At 32.2% G+C, this 24,215-nt stretch overlaps 1 protein-coding gene across 1 annotated transcript; it reads left to right on the forward strand.

Annotated features, from left to right (window-relative positions):
* Positions 1-4,809: 4,809 nt before the first annotated feature.
* On the forward strand, positions 4,810-20,150 carry LOC132559462 (uncharacterized). The gene is made up of 6 exons (XM_060224080.1): positions 4,810-4,863; positions 9,605-9,706; positions 10,271-10,375; positions 17,854-18,303; positions 19,334-19,585; positions 19,705-20,150. Exons 2-6 carry the CDS (start codon positions 9,623-9,625, stop codon positions 20,002-20,004), a joined length of 1,191 nt encoding a protein of 396 aa, XP_060080063.1. The 5' UTR covers positions 4,810-4,863; positions 9,605-9,622; the 3' UTR covers positions 20,005-20,150.
* The last annotated feature ends 4,065 nt before the right edge of the window (positions 20,151-24,215 follow it).

Consider the following 24,215-nt stretch of genomic DNA (forward strand, 5'->3'; position numbering starts at 1 on the left):
ACAATTAATGTCCTTCTCTGTCTCTCGTTATTGTAACATCACAATTAATGTCCTTCTCTGTCTCTCGTTATTGTAACATCACAATTAATGTCCTTCTCTGTCTCTCGTTATTGTAACATCACAATTAGTGTCCTTCTCTGTCTCTCGTTATTGTAACATCACAATTAATGTCCTTCTCTGTCTCTCGTTATTGTAACATCACAATTAGTGTCCTTCTCTGTCTCTCGTTATTGTAACATCACAATTAATGTCCTTCTCTGTCTCTCGTTATTGTAACATCACAATTAATGGCCTTCTGTCTCTCGTTATTTTAACATCACAATTAATGTCCTTCTCTGTCTCTCGTTATTGTAACATCACAATTAGTGTCCTTCTCTGTCTCTCGTTACTGTAACATCACAATTAGTGTCCTTCTGTCTCTCGTTATTGTAACATCACAATTATTGTCCTTCTCCGTCTCTCGTTATTGTAACATCACAATTAGTGTCTTTCTCTGTCTCTCGTTATTGTAACATCACAATTAATGTCCTTCTCTGCCATCCTCGAAACATGCCGGATGAGCAAAATGCGAATATTTCCAACCCGTTCACACTTTCATTAAAAACAGTTATCGGTTTCAAACTTATGATGGTTTTTATTCTATTTTTTTTAAATATATATTCGGTACTCCGTAATATATAAATATTAATCAGATATGATAATACATATTCATATATTCTAAAGTGTTTTGAAGAGAAGAAACATTCGGAAGCAACAAAGAGAATACAGGCATGTCAATCTTACTTCAATCTCAGATTTCACGAAACAGTAGCAAATTATGAACAAAAGAAAGGTTTTTACGGAGAACCCTGAAAAAGTACAAGAAGATAAAGGCCAGGTGTTCCGGAAGAGTAAATGTTTTCTGCTTCACCCGCCGTGTAAATCTTGGTCTATTTACGTAATGTCACGTTTCCAAATGAGAACAGGGTAAACAACCGCCGAACCACCGCGTCTATTTTATTATAACAAATTTTCAACACTGTCTGAAAATTCATCATTGATGATAAGAGATCTTATTTAATCACAGTTAAATAAAATGTCTATCAAGATATAAATATCCAATGCACTGTTTATCAAAAGTGTTCCGCCAATGTCGTCTCGACATTTCCGGTGTGAAGGGGGAATCAATACCATTTCATATATTATTATATCCAATTGATAAAGTGTTTGTATTTAAAACTGTATTTTATCATACAAACAATTAGTATGTTTGGTTTAAAGAGTGTAGCTCTGAGTTATATGTGATTTATAAGAGAACATGATATTCTTAACCAGAGATCTCCTACCAAATAATTGTTTACTGTAACTGGTCATATATATACGATATAAGTAATGTAAACAAATGTTCATATGGTCCTACCAGATATTCTAATGCAGTACAATCCACGTGCTTTATTTAATTCTCCCGAAATTTTAACATATTGAATATTATATATATTGTTTTAGATTTTGTTGATTAAGATAAATATTTATGCACAGAAAAAAAAATCATTCAAATCTGAAATGTTTAAAACTGTGTCATTATCATACATATGAGTTCTGGATAATATGACATCACTGAGGGAGTCCAGAATTTGTGCATTCTTAAAACCTGGTTATCCGCTGCAAAATTTCATCCACATTCGTAAAAATCAGAGTAAGTTTTGTGAGATTTTCAATAATCATCACTGGTTTTTGTTAATGTAAAATCTGAATGAGAATCGCCTGCGGACTGTTTACGTGTGTCTTTTATGGTCGACCCGAATAACAAGTTTACAAGCAAACTTGTAAACAAGGCATGCAAATATGTGTCATTCACAGGATCCATAAATGTCATGTCAAAAACAACAAAGAAAATATCAACATGTCGACATAATCAAAATCCAAACTCAACCTCATTAACACTAGAGGAAAATTTAAACAAAAGAAAGGTTTTCAGTAGACTCGTGAGAAAAGTACAAGGAGAATACATTTAAAGCGATGTTTTATTAATACGATTATCTTTCTTAACTTCCAATATATATGCCAACTGCCTGCTGGGAAATCTTACCACCAAAATTGAAGAAATTATATAATTTATGAAATATTTCACACAATATCCTCATCTTTATCAATCAACATTCCTCTAGAATCAATGAACTAGTAACCTCCCCCACAGACACACTTAAACTATCCCTTTGTGTTGATACACTGCTGACTACATGTCCCAGCCACCTCAGTCCCAGTCCGTTAATCATCAGGGGAGATAACTATAAACTTTAAGGTGGTAAGAACGAGCTCGACAGTGATCACAATTGCCTCTCATCGAATCAATCTGGTTTCGATTCCCCTTTTGCACCGTTTTCATTTTTACAGTCGGACACCCGGACTTATTCCCGATTTGTAGAAAAAAATTTGATTGTTTTCCTCCAAACGATCAGACGGAGGCAAATTTGAGTTAATGAACAAGAAGAATCAAATCGAGGGTAATCGTTCTGTTTCGTTGACATCGCACGTGATGACGGTCAGTCTATGGGACAGGGTAGACAATTTGATGACGTCAGTATGATTAAACACTTTCCTATCTTTATGTCATGAAAGCGTCATTGTAACACACAAGACAACCTAGACTATCTCTGAGGATATGACAGTGAAGTGTGTTATGACACCGTTAAATCATAACATATATGACATATTATCTTATACTTACAGTCTCGGAAAAGAGAATGTTGCTTTTGGCACGGGAAGGTGCATGACCATTTTTCAAAAAAGGGGAAAGAAGCAGACGTTGGGATGTTTAGGTGTTATATCATGTATAAAGTCAAATTCCATATCTTAAGATAGGGGAGAGAGGGGTGTTTGTGACGCATGAAGTCTCAGTCCATCTTTTGATATAGGGGAGGGAAAGGTGTTATGACACATGCAGTCATAATCCATATTTTGGTTGGGGACGAGAAGGGTGTTTGTGACACACGAGATCATAGTTCATCTTTTAATATAGAGTAAAGATGGGTGTTTGTGGCGCTTTATGTCATTGTCCATTTTTGATATAGGGGAGAGAAGAGTGTTAGTTTCATTTATGAAATATATACCAATTTGTATTTCAGCGGGATAAAAAATTGTGTTTGACACCTGTAAACAACACATATATTGCAGGTCCGAATAATTTCATATCGGTTACACACATGAATGGATAGATAAAGCACTACTAGAGAGGATAGCGGGGTCCTTACACAGACTTATAGATGTTTGCTATAGGAACGTGACACTAGCCTACAAGCTATCCATCCCAGTGTTTACACTGATACACTTATTACTGTTTACGTAAATATCAGACTCATAACCCGATAAATCGTTGCAATGTGTTGATCACCAAGCATTTCATATCAACATGTAAATAACTCACAGCTTCATAACATTATAATGTCACTGAGTTCACCCGTTAAATACCTACTCACATAATCTTCATAATATATTTCTTCAAAACAAAATAATTCAAAACTAGCTGAGATAAATACCTATTTGTGTTTATATTTCTTTACATTCTTATCATCTTTCTATATTCTTTATATATCAAGTTGTCGGGGTTTAGAGATTCGGAGAATTCGATTTGGCAATAAGTGACAGCAAGTTCCTGTAAACTACACATTAAAATATAAATGGTTTGGTGGTAACAAATAAAACAGCATGTACTGATATATCAGAATACACATGTACATGCCACTCTACTGAAATCAATAGCTATACTCACAAAATATATTGAACTACAAATGTATGGTTAGCCCCCACCACCACCACCTATCCCCGCCTCGCCCTCTAACTACCCCTCGCCCACCCTCTCCTGAGCCACTTATATTTTGACGTTTCTTTCGATGGTACATTTTCATCAGTCGCCTCCTAGCTAACGAGACAGTTGCATGTTGCAGTTTAGTTAATTTTGACTTATTGTAAATTTTCATTAAAAGAAAAAAAAAAATCTTGAAGACGCTCCTTCGAAAAACGTCTCAGTATTTGATAGTTTTGTTGGCCAGTTAACGATAAAAGGCGATAAGAGCTAAATTTGTTTATATACTTAAAAATAGTAATTTTTTGACAATTTTGATTTATTTCCATATTTCTTTTGTCACAATAGAGTATTTTAAAAAATAAGCATTGCTGGACTGATTTTAATCTAAACTGCTCGTGGACTATGCTGTACTCGGCTAAATTATATCTCTATTTTGTGTTTAACTAAACTGAGCTAGTTGTTTCATTCCGTCAGACGTTTGGCCAGGCTTCCTACGACAAAATCTATCAGGATTGTTCGAGTTATGCCCCTTTGTTCTGTACACGGGCACTAGCCTTATCCCCGGTTTGATATAAACATCTTTATCGGGCTAAGTAAAGATTAATATATATATATTCATTTATTTAGATGACAGCCCTTATTTCTATGTGATAATATATTCCAACAGGTACTCCATGGCCACTTCGATGATCGTTGCGCACCGTTCGTGCATTAATATTTTTTGTGTAAATAACGATTAAGAGTATTTTAATTTTGATACACAATTAATCAAATAAAAAATCATGATAAATATATTGCAAATTGCTCGTCAATAATGGCGTTATTATCTTTAAAATTTAAGTTTTTATTACAGTGATTTGCGGAAAATATGTCCTTTTATATTTTTGTAGTTTAGATATCGCTGTCAAAACATTCTTGTGATCACGATGTCCTTTGGGAAAATACCCGGATTTAGTTAGCCAAATATATCGTAGAGGTTTGTTTTGAAGAATTTTCGATTAGATAGTCTTTGCTATATCGGGTTGTAGTGATTATATAGTTATATTCAAGGATTGTCATAGGATAATTCGGAGTATAAGGTAAGTTATCGTTGATGTTGTGAGTGTTCAATTGTTACAATATCTATGGCAACGATTACAAAAATCTGTCAAAATGATTTGTTTTCAGTTTTTGACAACTTCCTGTCTATAGTTGGACAAGTTTGCTTAGGAACGAGGGATTCTTATAACTTTGCCATTTGATTCCCAAAGATTATTTAACATGCATGCATATATCTATTGTAGTTATAATATACTACTTGTCACGGCAGACGTTTCCTTGCAAATGAAATAAAGAATTTTCCGGATTCTTGATTTTAGTATAATTTTGTATAATAATTCCAGGGACATATATAACATATATAACATTGTACGTCCCTGATAATACCCAATGCCAAGAAACACGATCAGAGCAATATAACTACTCCATCCGCTCATGACATGCAATGGTACAGTGAAAATCATTGGTCTGTATTATTACCACTCTTTCACATTTTTCATACAAAATAATAGTAAATGGACATTGTTTTAAACAGGTATTATGAATAAACCAATGTCCATCATATTTTACCTAAGTTTCCACTTGGAAATATCAATACTAACATAGTGTTTGATATTTTCAAAGTCTGTACTTATTGCTTATCTTTTATTTACATGTGGCTGCATCAAGTACCAAAACAACTTTCCCCATCTAGACTAACCTGGCCAGTGCTCGAACATTATGTTTTTTCAGGTCCCATTCCACAAATCAACTTATAACAAAGGTGTCAATCATCTCAGATTCTCTGGGAAATCGCCAACATCAGTCATTTTTCCTGATTTGTTATATATCCTGGTCAGATTTACCCAGGATTTCAGTCGGCTGATTTAAGTAAAATGATAATATATATAAATACCCTGGAGTGTGACCATTTGTGTCTGAGTCGTGATGTGTGTAACACCGATGCAATGTTGATATGTGTAAGTTAAACAAGCCTCAGTCAAGTCATTCACATATATTGATAACAACTGATAGTCATCACACTTGGTAATAAAACAGACAAAGAGCTTGACTGTAATGAAAATCAGTGTCAAATGTTTACATGATAGAATAATATAACTTCAGAATATATCTAGTAGATATTTGACAAAGGATACTGTTTACATATATCCTAATGGAAATTTTATGTTTCTTCAAATGTGACTATTTCTTATATTTCTCAAATAAAGCTTTGTGAGTTTATGCCCTCTGCATCTTGTTCAGTGTTAGTTTGTCTCTGCCACTTTGGGGACCTGCTGGCGACACAAAGAATGCGGTTTAACTTTTGATATAGTCAGAGAAAATTGCAAAGATGCTCTTAGAGGAATTCAGGGTATAACATTAATAGCTCTGTTCACCAGATGGGCTCCTTCATTACGCAGCTGGGACAGATTTTTTTTATGTTTTGGGGAAATATGGAAGATGTTATGGAACCATTTGGGTGAAACTGTCTCTTTCCAAATTTGAGCAAGCTTGCTATGGTGTGGTGTGTGCTGCCCATCAGAAACGCAGGCCCTGAGAATTGATTTCCATGTTTAAAAAGTACACACTCAGTTTTGTTTAGAACTTGGAAATAATACAATATGTTCAATATCATGTACTGAAAAAAACATTGTACAATGCAGAAACATATAGTTATATGTATATTGTATCAAAGACCAAGCTAAATCATTGCTTTTATTTATTTTCAAATCACCAACCTGGACAACATTTTTTTCCCATGGAGAGAAAAAGGCCGTGAAAATTGTTATGCACATTCCCCCTGATTTGAGATGTGAAATCAGGAAGGTCTCTTGATTTGAGGTTTCAGAGGTTGACATCTATATTATGGGATTTAGGTACTTTTCTAACTCTCATAAGAAAAATGTCTCAAACAAGACTGTGTTAATCTGATGACTAGTTAGCTTTATACAGTGTGCAGCCAACCCTGCTGTATGCGACATGTGTCAAAATAAACAGCAGTTCCTGAAAACTCAAATGTTCTTCAACTTTTGATATTCTGAAACAATCATAATAAAGTATCTTACCTAAAAGAAAAGTATTTCATCAAAAGTGGATTTGAAATATTTTACAAAATACAGTACTAACCAAGATTTTCATCCACAATTTCTCTCATTGGAAATTAAATGTATGCTGAACTGGGATTTTTCCAGCCAATCATGTCTACCACATTATTGATTTAGTAACTAGTCTTTTGTGAATTTTATGAAGAAGAGGTCCAAATATCACAAAACCTTCACAACTTAGTGAATATTTGATATCTTAATTGGTTGTCTGATCATAGGTTGTGATTTCTGTCTGTATTTGCCTTTACACCTATGGCAAAAAGTAACAAACAGCTATGTGTGATATAGCTTGAAATATTCGAGACAAGTCTCTCATAAGATTACACAACTCTAATTTAAGTCATTGACAATAATTCTGGCAATGGTCAGGTGAGTGTTTAACTTGGACTTACAGGTTTAAGATTTCAGTCTATGATACTAATAATCAAGAAAAATAGTTAAATGAATAAATATCTCTCCATTGGTGAATACTTAAAAAAGTAAATTTGCAAACTTCAAATTTGAAAGTAAACTTCAGAACTCTGTCAACACATTCATGAAAATTGGTGAATAAGTCCAGTCAAAGTGTGTGAGAGATTTCAATATATTTTGATAAAACTGAAAAGAGATACTTTTAAACACCAATTGTATGTAATGTATAGACAGTACACAAGACTAGAGAGTTTTATGATCAGAATACATTATTATATAAGTTTGCATAGTCAAAAAAAAAAAAACTTGGTCCCTATGTAAGCTTTCTAGATTTTGTGAACCGGTGCCTATGTAAGCTTTCTAGATTTTGTGAACCGGTCCCTATGTAAGCTTCTAGATTTTGTGAACTTAACATGATGGGGAAAAAATAAAGTGTAGTTCTACTTTTAATGAATTATTAAATTTTGTTGTTGATTTTGAAAATTTGAAAGTAAAGAAATATTCTCTGTCTTAATAGTGTACACTTATGATTTATTTCCCCAAATTTTGTGTCAGATATAAATCTGATGATTTTTTTTCTAATTTTGTGTCAGATATAAATCTGATGATTTTTTTTCTAATTTTGTGTCAGATATAAGTCTGATGATTTTTTTTCTAATTTTGTGTCAGATATAAATCTGATGATTTTTTTTTCTAATTTTGTGTCAGATATAAATCTGATGATTTTTTTTCTAATTTTGTGTCAGATATAAATCTGATGATTTTTTTTCTAATTTTGTGTCAGATATAAATCTGATGATTTTTTTTTCTAATTTTGTGTCAGATATAAATCTGATTCTAATTTTTTTATTCTGATGATTTTTTTTTCTAATTTTGTGTCAGATATAAATCTGATGATTTTTTTTTCTAATTTTGTGTCAGATATAATGATTTTTTTTTCTGATGATTTTTTTTTTAATTTTGTGTCAGATATAAATCTGATGATTTTTTTTTTCTAATTTTGTGTCAGATATAAATCTGATGATTTTTTTTTTCTAATTTTGTGTCTGATGAGTCTGATTTTTTTTTCTAATTTTGTGTCAGATATAAGTCTGATGATTTTGTGTCAGATATAAATCTGATGATTTGTTTTTAAATTTTGTGTCAGATATAAATCTGATGATTTTTTTTTAAAATCAGATATTTTTTTTTTAAATTTTGTGTCAGATATAAATCTGATGATTTTTTTTCTAATTTTGTGTCAGATATAAGTCTGATGATTTTTTTTTCTAATTTTGTGTCAGATATAAATCTGATGATTTTTTTTTTCTAATTTTGTGTCAGATATAAATCTGATGATTTTTTTTTAAAATTTTGTGTCAGATATAAATCTGATGATTTTTTTTCTAATTTTGTGTCAGATATAAATCTGATGATTTTTTTTTAAATTTTGTGTCAGATATAAATCTGATGATTTTTTTTCTAATTTTGTGTCAGATATAAATCTGATGATTTTTTTTTAAAATTTTGTGTCAGATATAAATCTGATGATTTTTTTTTAATTTTGTGTCAGATATAAATCTGATGATTTTTTTTTTCTAATTTTGTGTCAGATATAAGACTGATGATTTTTTTTTTAAATTTTGTGTCAGATATAAATCTGATGATTTTTTTTTCTAATTTTGTGTCAGATATAAATCTGATGATTTTTTTTTCTAATTTTGTGTCAGATATAAATCTGATGATTTTTTTTTCTAATTTTGTGTCAGATATAAATCTGATGATTTATTTTTAAATTTTGTGTCAGATATAAATCTGATGATTTTTTTTTTTTAAATTTTGTGTCAGATATAAGTCTGATGATTTTTTTTTTAATTTTGTGTCAGATATAAATCTGATGATTTATTTTTAAATTTTGTGTCAGATATAAATCTGATGATTTTTTTTTTTAAATTTTGTGTCAGATATAAATCTGATGATTTTTTTTTCTAAAATTTTGTGTCAGATATAAATCTGATGATTTTTTTTTCTAATTTTGTGTCAGATATAAATCTGATGATTTTTTTTTTCTTATTTTGTGTCAGATATAAGTCTGATGATTTTTTTTTCTAATTTTGTGTCAGATATAAATCTGATGAATTTTGTGTCAGATATAAGTCTGATGATTTTTTTTTCTAATTTTGTGTCAGATATAAATCTGATGATTTTTTTTTTAATTTTGTGTCAGATATAAATCTGATGATTTTTTTTTTAAAATTTTGTGTCAGATATAAATCTGATGATTTTTATTTTTCAAATTTTGTTTCAGATATAAATCCGACATAGCATGGGTTTAGCAAGTGAAGATCATCGCATGAGACATGTGTTCCGTAAAATCAGTTTATGTTGTATTTTTCTACAAAGATTGCAGGTAGGTGCTTATCTATAATGGAAAAATTACTTGTGATGATATTGCCAAACTTACTGAAGGATCCAATTCATGTAGTTTTTATTTAAAAAGTAATATAGCATATTTTTCATATAGTTTTCTCTTCTACAAATTCTGACTTAATTGTTGTAAATGCTCTCAGGACTACAGGTTGTTTTTGCTGAATATCCTACAAAGATTCAAGAACCTACTACATAATCTAACTATTGCATATATAAGGATGATAATCTGAAGATGAAAGATTTGTCCAAGTTCATGTGATTGATGCCACATCTATGTACATCAATCATCAATAGAACTGAAAACATATAGAAAACTTCAAATTCACTTGACTGTATGTACACTTGATATTGATTTTAACTACTAGTCAGCCATTGTGAAATTTTCATCATTTTGATTTTAAATGAAATGTATTTTTTTATGGTTTCAAGAAGAAATGCTTGTACAACTTGTATTTTAGGTAAGTAATGCTTAAATTGAAATGAAAAGATTTCATTCTGCAGTGACCTTTACAAATTAAGTGTTTTTTGTTTTGGTTTGCTGTAGAATTCTAGACAAAATGTGAAGACATTTCATGAGAGAAGAGAACCAGTGAAGAAAAGTAACTTCAGAGTTGCTTCCCTTTGTTTCCTGTTTCTCAGAAGACTTCATGTAAGAAAATTTATTTATAGCACCACGATTGCTTGTTTGAATTATTGCACAAACAATTATCAGTGAAGGAACAAGAAAAGTTTCGCATGAATTAGTCATTATCCTGCAGAATTGATTTAACCTGCAAACCTGTCTTCATTACACTACCTACTAACCACTATTTCTGCTACAAAATTTTTAATGTCATTCATAGGTTATGAAATGGCTAAATTTATGATAAAGCTGCAACATGTTGATGAATTTATTTATCACAATCACTGGCTCATAATACAAGTATTCTTGATATATTGGTTTGCAATGTTCTGATAACAGAGCCACATTTTTCATCAACTAAAAAAAATAACTGAGAAGAATGATTTTGAGGTAGCATCTATATTACATGTAGCTTTATAGAATTGATCATTTCCAGATGATTTTTCCTCTGTAAGCTTTAGGAGTGTGAAATTATGCTGGGTTATGAATTATTATTATTATTATTATGACATTCTTAACAGCCCCTCAACACATAAAAGGTCATTAGGGCCATCAAACAGTAAAACACACAGTGATCCAAAACGGAAATAACATCAAACAAACTAAAAGGTAAAAGACAAATGCTAGAAATTTTAAATGGTTATATTATCACAAAAGATTAAAATTGTAAGTTATAGTCTGATAAAAAAATTGTCAAGTAGACAAAAGGTCATTTGACTCTAATAGAAGTGTTTAATGGTGAATAGCCCATCACATCCTGTGCTTCGAGGGTTATCTTCCCCTTTCAACATATACGAACGTGTAAGGTATGTATGGCCCATCCGAAGACTTGCAGGGACAACTTTGTCTTGGTGGTTGTCTCTCTAGCATGGAGATCATTCACCAGTTATAGGTTTTACGGAGTGCTATTTATTTTTAATATATTGATTCTATTCCTCATGCAAATGAGCTATTAAAAATTGTTTGATAAATGGGTTAAAATCAGTAAAATGAATTTGTTGGCTTATGAAAGGTTAAAATATGAAACTAAGGATACAGTGTGTTTAAAGGTAGAGTGTGTTAAAAGGTAGTGTGTGTTTAAAGGTAGAGTGTGTTTAAAGGTAGTGTGTGTTTAAAGGTAGAGTGTGTTTAAAGGTAGTGTGTGTTTAAAGGTAGAGTGTGTTTAAAGGTAGTGTATGTTTAAAGGTGGAGTGTGTTTAAAGGTAGTGTGTGTTTAAAGGTAGAGTGTGTTTAAAGGTAGAGTGTGTTTAAAGGTAGAGTGCGTTTAAAAGTAGCATGTGTTTAAAGGTAGAGTGTGTTTAAAGGTAAAGGTAGAGTGTGTGTAAAGGTAGCGTGTGTTTAAAGGTAGTGTGTGTTTAAGGATAGATTGTGTTTAAAGGTAGAGTGTGTTTAAAGGTAGAGTGCGTTTAAAGGTAGCGTGTGTTTAAAGGTAGAGTGTGTTTAAAGGTAAAGGTAGAGTGTGTTTAAAGGTAGTGTGTGTTTAAAGGTAGAGTGTGTTTAAAGGTAGTGTATGTTTAAAGGTGGAGTGTGTTTAAAGGTAGTGTGTGTGTTTAAAGGTAGAGTGCGTTTAAAAGTAGCATGTGTTTAAAGGTAGAGTGTGTTTAAAGGTAAAGGTAGAGTGTGTGTAAAGGTAGCGTGTGTTTAAAGGTAGTGTGTGTTTAAGGATAGATTGTGTTTAAAGGTAGAGTGTGTTTAAAGGTAGAGTGCGTTTAAAGGTAGCGTGTGTTTAAAGGTAGAGTGTGTTTAAAGGTAAAGGTAGAGTGTGTTTAAAGGTAGCGTGTGTTTAAAGGTAGTGTGTGTTTAAGGATAGATTGTTTTTAAAGGTAGAGTGTGTTTAAAGGTAGAGTGTGTTTAAATGTAGCGTGTGTTTAAGGATAGATTGTGTTTAAAGGTAGCATGTGTTTAAGGATAGATTGTTTTTAAAGGTAGCGTGTGTTTAAAGGTAGAGTGTGTTTAAAGGTAGCATGTGTTTAAAGGTAGCGCGTGTTTAAGGATAGATTGTGTTTAAAGGTAGCGTGTGTTATGGATAGATTTTGTTTAAAGGTAGCATGTGTTTAAAGATAGATTGTGTTTAAAGGTAGCGTGAGTTTAAGGATAGATTGTGTTTAAAGGTAGAGTGTGTTTAAAGGTAGAGTGCGTTTAAAGGTAGCGTGTGTTTAAAGGTAGAGTGCGTTTAAAGGTAGCGTGTGTTTAAAGGTAGCGTGTGTTTAAAGGTAGCGTGTGTTTAAGGGTAGCGTGTGTTTAAGGATAGATTGTGTTTAAAGGTAGCGTGTGTTTAAAGGTAGCGTGTGTTTAAGGGTAGCGTGTGTTTAAGGATAGATTGTGTTTAAAGGTAGCGTGTGTTTAAGGATAGATTGTGTTTAAAGGTAGCGTGTGTTTAAAGGTATCGTGTGTTATGGATAGATTTTGTTTAAAGGCAGTGTGTGTTTAAGGATAGATTGTGTTTAAAGGTAGCGTGTGTTTAAGGATTGTGTTTAAAGGTAGCGTGTGTTTAAAGGTAGCGTGTGTTTAAGGGTAGCGTGTGTTTAAGGATAGATTGTGTTTAAAGGTAGCATGTGTTTAAGGATAGATTGTGTTTAAAGGTAGCATGTGTTTAAGGGTAGCGTGTGTTTAAGGATAGATTGTGTTTAAAGGTAGCGTGTGTTTAAAGGTAGAGTGTGTTTAAAGGTAGCGTGTGTTTAAGGATAGATTGTGTTTAAAGGTAGCGTGTGTTTAAAGGTAAAGTGTGTTTAAAGGTAGCATGTGTTTAAAGGTAGCGCGTGTTTAAGGATAGATTGTGTTTAAAGGTAGCGTGTGTTATGGATAGATTTTGTTTAAAGGCAGTGTGTGTTTAAGGATAGATTTTGTTTAAAGGTAGCGTGTGTTTAAGGATAGATTGTGTTTAAAGGTAGCGTGTGTTTAAGGATAGATTGTGTTTAAAGGTAGCGTGTGTTTAAAGGTAGCGTGTGTTTAAGGATAGATTGTGTTTAAAGGTAGCGTGTGTTTAAAGGTAGAGTGTGTTTAAAGGTAGCGTGTGTTTAAAGGTAGAGTGTGTTTAAAGGTAGCGTGTGTTTAAGGATAGATTGTGTTTAAAGGTAGCGTGTGTTTAAAGGTAAAGTGTGTTTAAAGGTAGCATGTGTTTAAAGGTAGCGCGTGTTTAAGGATAGATTGTGTTTAAAGGTAGCGTGTGTTATGGATAGATTTTGTTTAAAGGCAGTGTGTGTTTAAGGATAGATTTTGTTTAAAGGTAGCGTGTGTTTAAGGATAGATTGTGTTTAAAGGTAGCGTGTGTTTAAGGATAGATTGTGTTTAAAGGTAGCGTGTGTTTAAAGGTAGCGTGTGTTTAAGGGTAGCGTGTGTTTAAGGATAGATTGTGTTTAAAGGTAGCGTGTGTTTAAAGGTAGAGTGTGTTTAAAGGTAGCGTGTGTTTAAAGAACTTGATACCATTTTCTACATTAGATTTCTTTTGTCAAAGGAGCAAAAATAATGTGATTTTATAAAATATTTGTTTTCTTTTTTGTTTAACATATCCACAGAGTTCATTTTATGGAAATAAACAATTTGCAAAAATCACCATGGATGTAAGAGACAAAGCTAAAACATTCCAAAGAACTAGTCCTGAATTAGTTAATTTTGTTTGGCAGGCATTTGAGTCACATTTCCGAACTGCTAGTACCCAGCATGTCCATGACCAAGCAAACAAACCCACATTTAGAGTGGCCAGCCTTTGTTTTGTATTCCTCAATAGATTGCATGTAAGTACTCACTGATTGTTTATCATTGTCATCAAAGGCCATGCTTAATAAAATATTGGTTGTTTGCGATTGCCCCCACCAATAAATCAAGTTTAGAAATCCCAAAATTTGCATGTAATTGGGGTATGTATTTGTTACTGAAAAAAGCTGAAATTTCTTTAAACTTATCTTTTTCAAAATTATTATCCATGAAATTTCTTCATTCATAAAACATCATACAACTGCAGAAATAAAATGTTTGTTTGGAAATTACCAAAAAAAGATGCAGACCTTCCCACCTTATCAACCTATATGAACTATTTAATGATTGTACAGTTGCTATGGTGGGGACCGTAATTAGTCAGCACTTGTAGTAAACAGGTTTTAATAATAAAAAAAAAAAAAAAAAGCAGAACTTGTCATGAACTGATGTGATTTTTGATAATGTATTATCAAAAATCACATTAATTTATAATACATGCAAATTTGTGGTTTTCTGTAACATGTAAATATAGCTGAAAAAGTTAAAATTTAATCCATTGATTCAGTTGCTGTTAAAAAGTGTATTATTGTCAATTATTATATATCTGCTAGAATTGAAAAAAAAAAGATGAATTTACTAAATAAGTGATCAAAAGTAGAGCTGAAATTGTGAGGTCAAGTGTTGAAAATCAGTTCTTTGGGAACACTTGATTATTATTAAGAGTAAACTTATTTAGGATTATAAGCTTCATATAGCAGAGAAAAGAATTGATGTCAGAAAAATAAAGTTTTTTGTAGTGATGGAGAGATTGGGTAAACTTGCTTTTTACAACATAAAGGAGCGGTATCTGTATGAACCCAGTAATTTCAGTAGGAATCCAATTGCAGTGAAGGGGAGTAACTCATGTACATTTGGAGCAAGATTATCTCCCTTAGACCATACAATTATAGTATCTTGTACCAGTCATACAACCTATATATACAACACTATTTACAGTACATCAGTATTTTTAGTGGAGATTCTGAATCAAAGCAAAAAAATATCAATTGAATTGTTTGAAAAGATATGAAAAGGTTTGATTTTGATTAGCAGGCAGGTGTGGTTGAGTTTTAGGGAAGTACAAGCTACTGAAATGCCTCAAATGAAAGAGAAAATGAATTGAATATTTGAAAAGAATTGTATTGAAATTATGTAAAATCATGTATTTTCTTGGAATTATTGTCATCAATTCAGAAGGTACTCTGATTCCACAAGTCATAGTATATTAACTCAGTTACATATATCAACAAGATAATTAATTTATGATTAAAATATATGATTCTGTAGTAAAAAGTTAATATATTTATCAATCAATATTACATGGAATTGGAAAGAGAAAGCTAAGTCATACTGCATGTGAAATTTGTGATGATTTTTTTTCACATCATCAGAGGAAATAGCTCTCATACACCAATTGCATGGAATTCTTTTATCTAGCATATCTGTTTAGAAAAGAAATAGCACAAATTACATGTGTGAAATTTTGATTGTGAAAAGCATGAGTTTAGCAGAGAGTTTTACTGTTATTAATATAAACAGGGACTTAGATATCTAAGTCTATGATATATTAGGTACATGTAATATTTTACTTCAGGGGGAAATAAAAAGGAAAAAATCTTACTGAAAGGTGACATATTATTTTACATCCAAGTTGGTGATTGCTGTCTCAAAAGTGCCCAGCCTATTTATATGTAATTTGTATAATTTACTTTTTTACGATCATAAAGGGAAGCAACTCTTGAAAATATTGAAAAGGAAGGTAACAGGTATGATTGATTAAGTTTTCTTTGGTTGTATTTGTTTGTCTTTTTGTTGAGTTGATATCCCTGTTAACAGCTGGGTAATTTGGAGCCTGGGTCTCTATGTAGTAGCTGTTGGCTACCTTACTGAACAACATATAGGAGGCCCGTCACATAAGGTACAGAACAACTAGGGTAAAGCGTTTTGCCCAAGGACATAATCTCGCCTGCACAGTCTGGGCCACTTCTTACCTTCCTGAGAAACACAAACTGCCACAGATAGGTAGCGTCAAACCAAATGCCTTGGATCTTTATCAGAGTTCTTGGCCAAAACTTTAACCGAATTAATTAACCTGGTCCCGATTATATATTCAAAAGCGTCTCTGATAGATACGTCTCAAAACCAGACTGGATTGTTGAATTGGATGTTTGGATTGCTTACATGGTCAGCGTACATATGAAGTAGATTATAGATGGATTTGTTTTACTTAGTTAAAATGTTTGCCTTTGGTAAATATTTTTTTGACTCATGATGAATGTAATGTATACAGAAGAAAAATGCGCTATCAGTTTAATTCGTGTAGGCTTTTTGAATTAGTGTATCATTTGCTTAATTAGCTAACTGTGTCCTTGCCATAAAAAGACCTCATCATCACTTACCAAGAATTTGCATGAGAATAGATATTATTGGCATCTGGCACTTTTCTTTTGCACATCAAAAAGTTTTCGTCAAAACACAAGAAACACCAATGATCCGTTATGAAAAATGACAATCAATTACAGCATCAGATGTGGTAAAATGATTTGATAATCAATTACATCATCAGATGTGGTAAAATGATTTGATAATCAATTACGGCATCAGATGTGGTAAAATGATTTGATAATCAATTACGGCATCAGATGTGGTAAAATGATTTGATAATCAATTACATCATCAGATGTGGTAAAATGATTTGATAATCAATTACGGCATCAGATGTGGTAAAATGATTTGATAATCAATTACGGCATCGGCATCAGATGTGGTAAAATGATTTGATAATCAATTACGGCATCAGATGTGGTAAAATGATTTGATAATCAATTACGGCATCAGATGTGGTAAAATGATTTGATAATCAATTACGGCATCAGATGTGGTAAAATGATTTGATAATCAATTACGGCATCAGATGTGGTAAAATGATTTGATAATCAATTACATCATCAGATGTGGTAAAATGATTTGATAATCAATTACGGCATCAGATGTGGTAAAATGATTTGATAATCAATTACGGCATCAGATGTGGTAAAATGATTTGATAATCAATTACATCATCAGATGTGGTAAAATGATTTAGTAATCAATTACAGCATCAAATGTGGTAAAATGATTTGATAATCAATTTTTCGCTAATAGTCCAATCACTAGTCTACAGATTGATGTGTTTGGTTTTGAGATTGGGTAGATGGAACCTATGGTGTAGATGGCAGTATGAAACTTTTCAGACACATATTTCATAGCTACACTATATCATTAGCCCCTTAAATATCATAGTATATTGATGAGAGTCATCTCCAGTTGCGATGGCCCTCCGTCTCTGGGTTGGGGGTTCAAGACCTACATTGGACACTTGCTGCAGGTCAGTGGTTTTTCTCCAAAAACTGCAACCTTCCTCCAAACCTTGGACATCCTTAAATTAGCTTGGCTGATAATAAGACACTAAGCAACAATAAGACCAAACCAATCTCCAATTCATGAGATTCAGGAAAGGGAAAAAACTCTGCCACACTCATGATAAGACCTATTCAGTTGATTTGGACAACTGTAATTAGGACCTATTGCTAGTAGAAGCAGATTCAGAATTTTAATCTCCTTTAGTCATTTGCTCAAGTTTTCTATTCATGTCATTCTCATCATGTTCATGTTTCAGTTTGTGTCGTATATTTTTTGTATCACTACAAAGTCTAATCATTTCAGTAGTTTGATATGCATTAATCAAATTTCTGTATACACATTGATTGCACAAGTGTTTCTAATTGCAGGCATTTGACCATGAGCCTCAGCCACAGAGTAACAAACACCCACCTCCCCAACCAACATGGCATATGCCTGCTCCAAAGTGTAGTGGCCGACGACAAAAACGCAATTCCACAAAACAGAAATGCACATGCTGTAAACTGAATACAGATTCTGAGAGTGGAGAGGAACAGACGCGAACAATTCTCACCAATACATTCCGGGATATTGTGCCGAAGTTGTCACGCATTTTGGTAAATCAAGATCCATTTAGCTCTTCATCAATATGGACTAAAAAATTTGAGCCTCAGTCCTGGCCAACACTGTTACCATGGAAGGACCCTAACAATAAGCCAAAAGATACATTTGAAACGCTGGAAAAGCGAATGCATACTTTGTTACGTCTTTGTAAAGGAAAACAAATACCCAGTGACATAGAGAAAGAAATAAGTGCTTATCGTGAATATCAGTTACAGGTAAATATGTGAAGATTACAAGTAAAAAGTTCTAGATTTTGTCACATATAAAAGGATTTCTCAATTACAGGCAAGTATATGAAGGTTACAGGTCAAAAATCTAAATTGTGTCAAGTGTATAAGGATTTCTCAATAACAGGTCAGTATTTCTCAATCACCTTATATATTTCTCAACCTCATGCTTATATGTCACAACCACCAGCAAATGTGTATCATCACATGCAAATATCTGTCAATCACAGGAAAATATGTTTCAATCACAGAAAATTTGTGTCAGTCACCAGCACATATATGTGAGTCACCAGCAAATTTATGTCAGTCACCAGCAAATATATGTCAGTCACCAGCAAATATATGTCATTCACCAGCAAATATATTTCAGTCACCAGCAAATATATGTCATTCACCAGCAAATATATGTCAGTCACCAGCAAATATATGTCAGTCACCAGCAAATATATGTCAGTCACCAGCAAATTTATGTCAGTCACCAGCAAATTTATGACTCAAATAAGTGTCAGTCACAAATAGATATTTGTCAGTCACCAGCAAATATGCTTCAATTGAAAACAGGTTAATATTTGTCGTCACAGGTAAATATATGTATTTTACAGGCAAATATGAGTCAATTATAGACTAATGTGTGTAAATCACGGGCAAATATGAGTCAATCACAGGCAGATATATGTCAATCACAGGCACCTATGAGTCAATCACAGGACAACATATGTCAATCACAGGCAAATGTTTGTAAATTACAGGCAGATATAGGTCATCACAGGCAAATATGTGTCAATCTCGGGCAAATACATATAAATCACAGGCAAATATGTGTCAATCTCAGGCAAATATGAGTCAATCTCAGGCAAATATGAGTCAATCATCAGCAAAAAAGTGTTGATCATGATCAATTTTGTGTCAGTCACAAATAAATGTTACAGTCTTGGACATATATGACAATGTTTTCAATACATGTTGTGTATTGTAACATATTTTTTTTGTTAAGAAATAACAGAATTTATTTATCCAGGTACAGCAACATCAGACTGGCGATATTTCAAAACTTCAAGTCATTCGACAAAAGAGGAAAGCAACACATAAACTCACAGTGGCCATACGAGAATTTGCTGAGGTCATAAAATGGCATGGCCCACCGGCACATTCAGAAGAGCTGAAAAAAGAATCAAGGAGATTTAGAGAAATTGTGCAACACTCTGATTCTTCAAATAGTCCACTTTCCTCTCAGTTTGAAGATATTTTTTCTGCAATAGCAAATATCGAGGTAAGATAAAGATAATTTGTACTTCAGTAAATAATATATGTCTTGGGATATTAAATGATATATTATAACATTGCTTTACTACAAATTGCTTATTTTTTCATATAATTGCTTCTTTTCAGGGATCTAACACTACACCTGAAGAATACATGAGACAGTTCAACCAATCTGATCAAGGGGGAATGATCACACAGAAGCCATACTCACACTCGAGTCTCATGCCATATGCTGCTGCTGCGGCATGTATGGAAGAATTTGGCACAAATTTCTCAGAGTCTGCTGCTGCATATCGGCAATCACCTACAGCGTATTACGCACAACAGACCTTGAAGAGAAATCTTGCGGCATTTTGTATGCGGGAAGAAGAAGGGAAGAACACATCAAAGAAAAAGCGTGTTGGGAATTCAGACAAGCCGTTTTAATGCTGTTTCACTTGAAATTTTGACCAAGATTCGCGTAATTATTTAGATAAAACTTATTTAATGAGAATGAATCTGATAAACTGAATATTTTTGTTGAAAAATAAACGTTTGACATCAGATGCCAATGTTACCAAATATCAAGTATTGGTAGGGAAGTATTTGTATTTCAATAAACTTTTTTTTTTTTTTTGAAGGGGGGGGAGGGGGGGTTCAAGGTTTCATTGGTTAATATTTACAGTTTTGTCATATGTATACAGATCAGCCAAATCAACTTTTATTGTTGTATTAAATGTGTTTTCTATTATTATTGAATGTTGGTTGATCCAGAAAATAGAACATTGTACATTGTATATATGACGGTATTGTTCTACGATTTTGTATCTACTTGTTTTTGTTGATTTAAATTGTTAAAAGCCTATAATTATAAGTTATTGTTTTTCTTTGTTATTAATTTTTGTGGTCTTCTTATCTACTGTGAAATCAGTTATTTTGGTGGGGTAGTTATTTTTGTTGCATGTGGCTTCTCTAATTCAGTGAATTTATATGTCACAAAGAAACAGTTGAAAGTTACAGCCACCAAATAAAGTGCCATTGAAAATCTTTATTTTTGAAAAACACCAAAATTTGAGCCCCACAAAATATTTGATTTTACAGTATCTAAAACTAACGAGCCCAAATTTGATTTTTGTTGATTTAAAATTTGTAACTATTAATGTAAGTATATGTATGAGATGATTGATATTTTATATTTGATATTTAATCGATAAAACACATTTTTGAGCTTGTCCATGACATTTGAATCTGAAACTTGCTCTGTGAAGCTTGACTTGAAAGCAGTCCTTCTATACCAAGTATATTGGATCAAACTAATGAATTTGCCATCTGTATTTCAAAATTACCTGTACTAGAAGACCTCTAAACTTAACCATTTTTTCCCAACACTTTGAGCATGGTTTTCATAAAGCACCCTTGATACTCTGTAAGATGAACAATAATAACAAAATTAAATATTATTTTTTACAAAATTTATTCAACGATGATTTTTTTTTTGCTTATTCTCATAAAATGTTTCTTTTTCTTTTCACCAATGGACATTTTTAGAATATTTTCCTTTCTTGATCAGAAAAAATGTTAAATATAGATTGACATTGATTTTGAATTGTGGTCGATAGATCACATGGTGATGATTTGGATACTGAGGCTAGGTTTTTCACAAGTTTTTCTGTCGATATATCCTTATCTAATTAAGCATGGACTTTTTTAAAGATATGTTCACATACTGAGTGTACAATATAGTTTTTTTATTCTGCAGGACAAACATTTTCAGGTTGTCCAGGTTGTGGGCACTGCTCGAGGATTAAATTTCATGCCATGACTCATTTCCCAATAAACAGCACAGAATGTCTTTGGTATACATTTTCAGAGAATTTTACAAGCTGTAGAAATACTTGCCGGGTACTTGATTTCGAACTCTTTAATGGTCACTGATAGAGGGAAATTAAATGGGCTGTAAATGTAGGATAAATTTATTTTATTTTAAGTTGTTACCATGAAAAACGATCCATAATGTATTAATACACAATACCTTATAGCTGGTAGGTATTACAGATGAAACTTTTCACTTTTTTTTTTAAAGAATAGAATTTTATTTTAAAGAATGAAAATTTTGCTATCTGGATGTAAAATGACAACTAATACACTTACTTCACAGATTGAGTTTTGTGATCACATCAATGTATTGTGAATTTATGAAAATATTCTACTCCTGGGGAAAATGACCAGCTATTTCATATCTGTATTATTTGATTAGATATATTGATCACTGAATGATATATTTGTAAATCCTTATTTTAGCTACAAAGGCCCATTTTTTAAAGAGAAAATATAGTCAAATATGTACCGTTGAAAAGTGTAACATGGTATACATTTAAATGCCAGATTTTAACTGAACATGGATGTGTATATCAGACTTTTTTTTGCTTTTGCTGCTGTACAATAAAGAGGAGAATTGTTATTCCTTAGTTAAGACAGACTTGTTTAAAAGATCATATATGATTGGTATATAATGAAGTAGAATATAGGTTATAAATAGAAAAGAATACTGAATTCAATTTTCTAGTCTATACAGGTCTCCGAGCCTGAGGAATTTATCATATTTATACATGCATTTGGATTTTGATCTGTTGAAAGAGTGCTTGAATATTGGGACAAACATTATGTAAAAGTGTTTAATTTGGACTAAGTCTAATATTTTGTGAAAAGTGCTAAAATATTTTCATTTATGTCTCCTCCTTACTTAATTATTTGGAATTAATATTATGTAAGAAGTGCTGAAACATTTTGACTATTGTCTCATGAAGAACTTGCTTGAATATTTTAACTATTAAGATGTGTTTAAATATCTTCTGTGTTATCTTTTCCTTCCCATCAAATAAAAACTGATAATAACACAAATTATAACGTCTAACTATGAATATATAATAGATATGCATACCTTCCTCAGATTACTTTTGACCTTAAACTTTTATGAAACAAGAGTGACCTTGACCTTTAATAAATATGATTGACCTTGAACTCTGTTGTGCATGATCAACTTTGACCTTTATGTTTGATTCCTCTTCTATAATATAATTGCTCTATCAGTGTTTAATAATTGATACCAAAGAGATGATGAAAATTGTGATGAATTACTACTTGTGCATTCTTGCTTCCTTTTGTTGAAATATTGTAGATATTTTAGTGTACCATGGCCATTTTGATTCTAAGCCTTCCTAGAATGCTGAAGTTAAGACTTTCTGCAATATTTTAGCTTTCCTTCAGGAAAGTCTAGCACAGTGCAAGATCATAGTTGCTTCATGAAATCTGATCTCTTATGCAGCAAATGGAGGCATGTGATAGGACCCATGATCTCTCCTATTGTCTTTGAAATAATGAATCATATTTATTGCATGTATATCTCTTTTCTTTCCTTCTGTCTGCTGAAAACACCATCTCTATAGGGTCATTACATACTTATAAGTGGACTTGAAAACTTCTGATATTTTAATAATATTTATGTGATTTTTTGTTTTGCGAGTCCCATAACTTATTTAAGACATTTTTAGATTATCTACAGAAAGTGCTGTGCTGAGTTTAATGAAAAATAGAGATCAGTAGATGTTTGATACAGGAATGTTAATTAACTATTGAAAGATTGTTATATTGTGTTTAAGAGAGAAACTAATGAAGGATTGGTGTATTGTGTTAAGAGAAGAACTAATGAAGGATTGGTGTATTGTGTTAAGAGAAGAACTAATGAAGGATTGGTGTATTGTGTTAAGAGAAGAACTAATGAAGGATTGGTGTATTGTGTTAAGAGAAGAACTAATGAAGGATTGGTGTATTGTGTTAAGAGAAGAACTAATGAAGGATTGGTGTATTGTGTTAAGAGAAGAACTAATGAAGGATTGGTGTATTGTGTTAAGAGAAGAACTAATGAAGGATTGGTGTATTATGTTAAGAGAAGAACTAATGAAGGATTGGTGTATTGTGTTTAGGGAGAAACTAATGAAGGATTGGTGTATTGTGTTTAGGGAGAAACTAATGAAGGATTGGTGTATTGTGTTAAGAGAAGAACTAATGAAGGATTGGTGTATTGTGTTAAGAGAAGAACTAATGAAGGATTGGTGTATTGTGTTAAGAGAAGAACTAATGAAGGATTGGTGTATTATGTTAAGAGAAGAACTAATGAAGGATTGGTGTATTATGTTAAGAGAAGAACTAATGAAGGATTGTTGTATTGTGTTAAGAGAAGAACTAATGAAGGATTGGTGTATTATGTTAAGAGAAGAACTAATGAAGGATTGGTGTATTGTGTTAAGAGAAGAACTAATGAAGGATTGGTGTATTGTGTTAAGAGAAGAACTAATGAAGGATTGGTGTATTGTGTTAAGAGAAGAACTAATGAAGGATTGGTGTATTGTGTTTAGGGAGAAACTAATGAAGGATTGGTGTATTGTGTTAAGAGAAGAACTAATGAAGGATTGGTGTATTGTGTTAAGAGAAGAACTAATGAAGGATTGGTGTATTGTGTTAAGAGAAGAACTAATGAAGGATTGGTGTATTGTGTTAAGAGAAGAACTAATGAAGGATTGGTGTATTGTGTTAAGAGAAGAACTAATGAAGGATTGGTGTATTGTGTTTAGGGAGGAGTGATAGATTTGATACTCCTT

Source organism: Ylistrum balloti, unplaced genomic scaffold (genome assembly GCF_031769215.1).
Source record: "Ylistrum balloti isolate Yb309-2 unplaced genomic scaffold, AGI_CSIRO_Ybal_v1 Utg370916, whole genome shotgun sequence".
Classification (NCBI taxonomy): domain Eukaryota; kingdom Metazoa; phylum Mollusca; class Bivalvia; order Pectinida; family Pectinidae; genus Ylistrum; species Ylistrum balloti.

What these genes read in the sequence shown, in the direction of transcription:
- LOC132559462 (XM_060224080.1), top strand. Translation starts at nt 9,623, where the DNA reads ATGGGTTTAGCAAGTGAAGATCATCGCATGAGACATGTGTTCCGTAAA. An exon ending in ATCGTGAATATCAGTTACAG is followed by an intron (nt 18,304 to 19,333) that starts GTAAATATGTGA and finishes TTATTTATCCAG; the next exon opens with GTACAGCAACATCAGACTGG. An exon ending in CTGCAATAGCAAATATCGAG is followed by an intron (nt 19,586 to 19,704) that starts GTAAGATAAAGA and finishes GCTTCTTTTCAG; the next exon opens with GGATCTAACACTACACCTGA.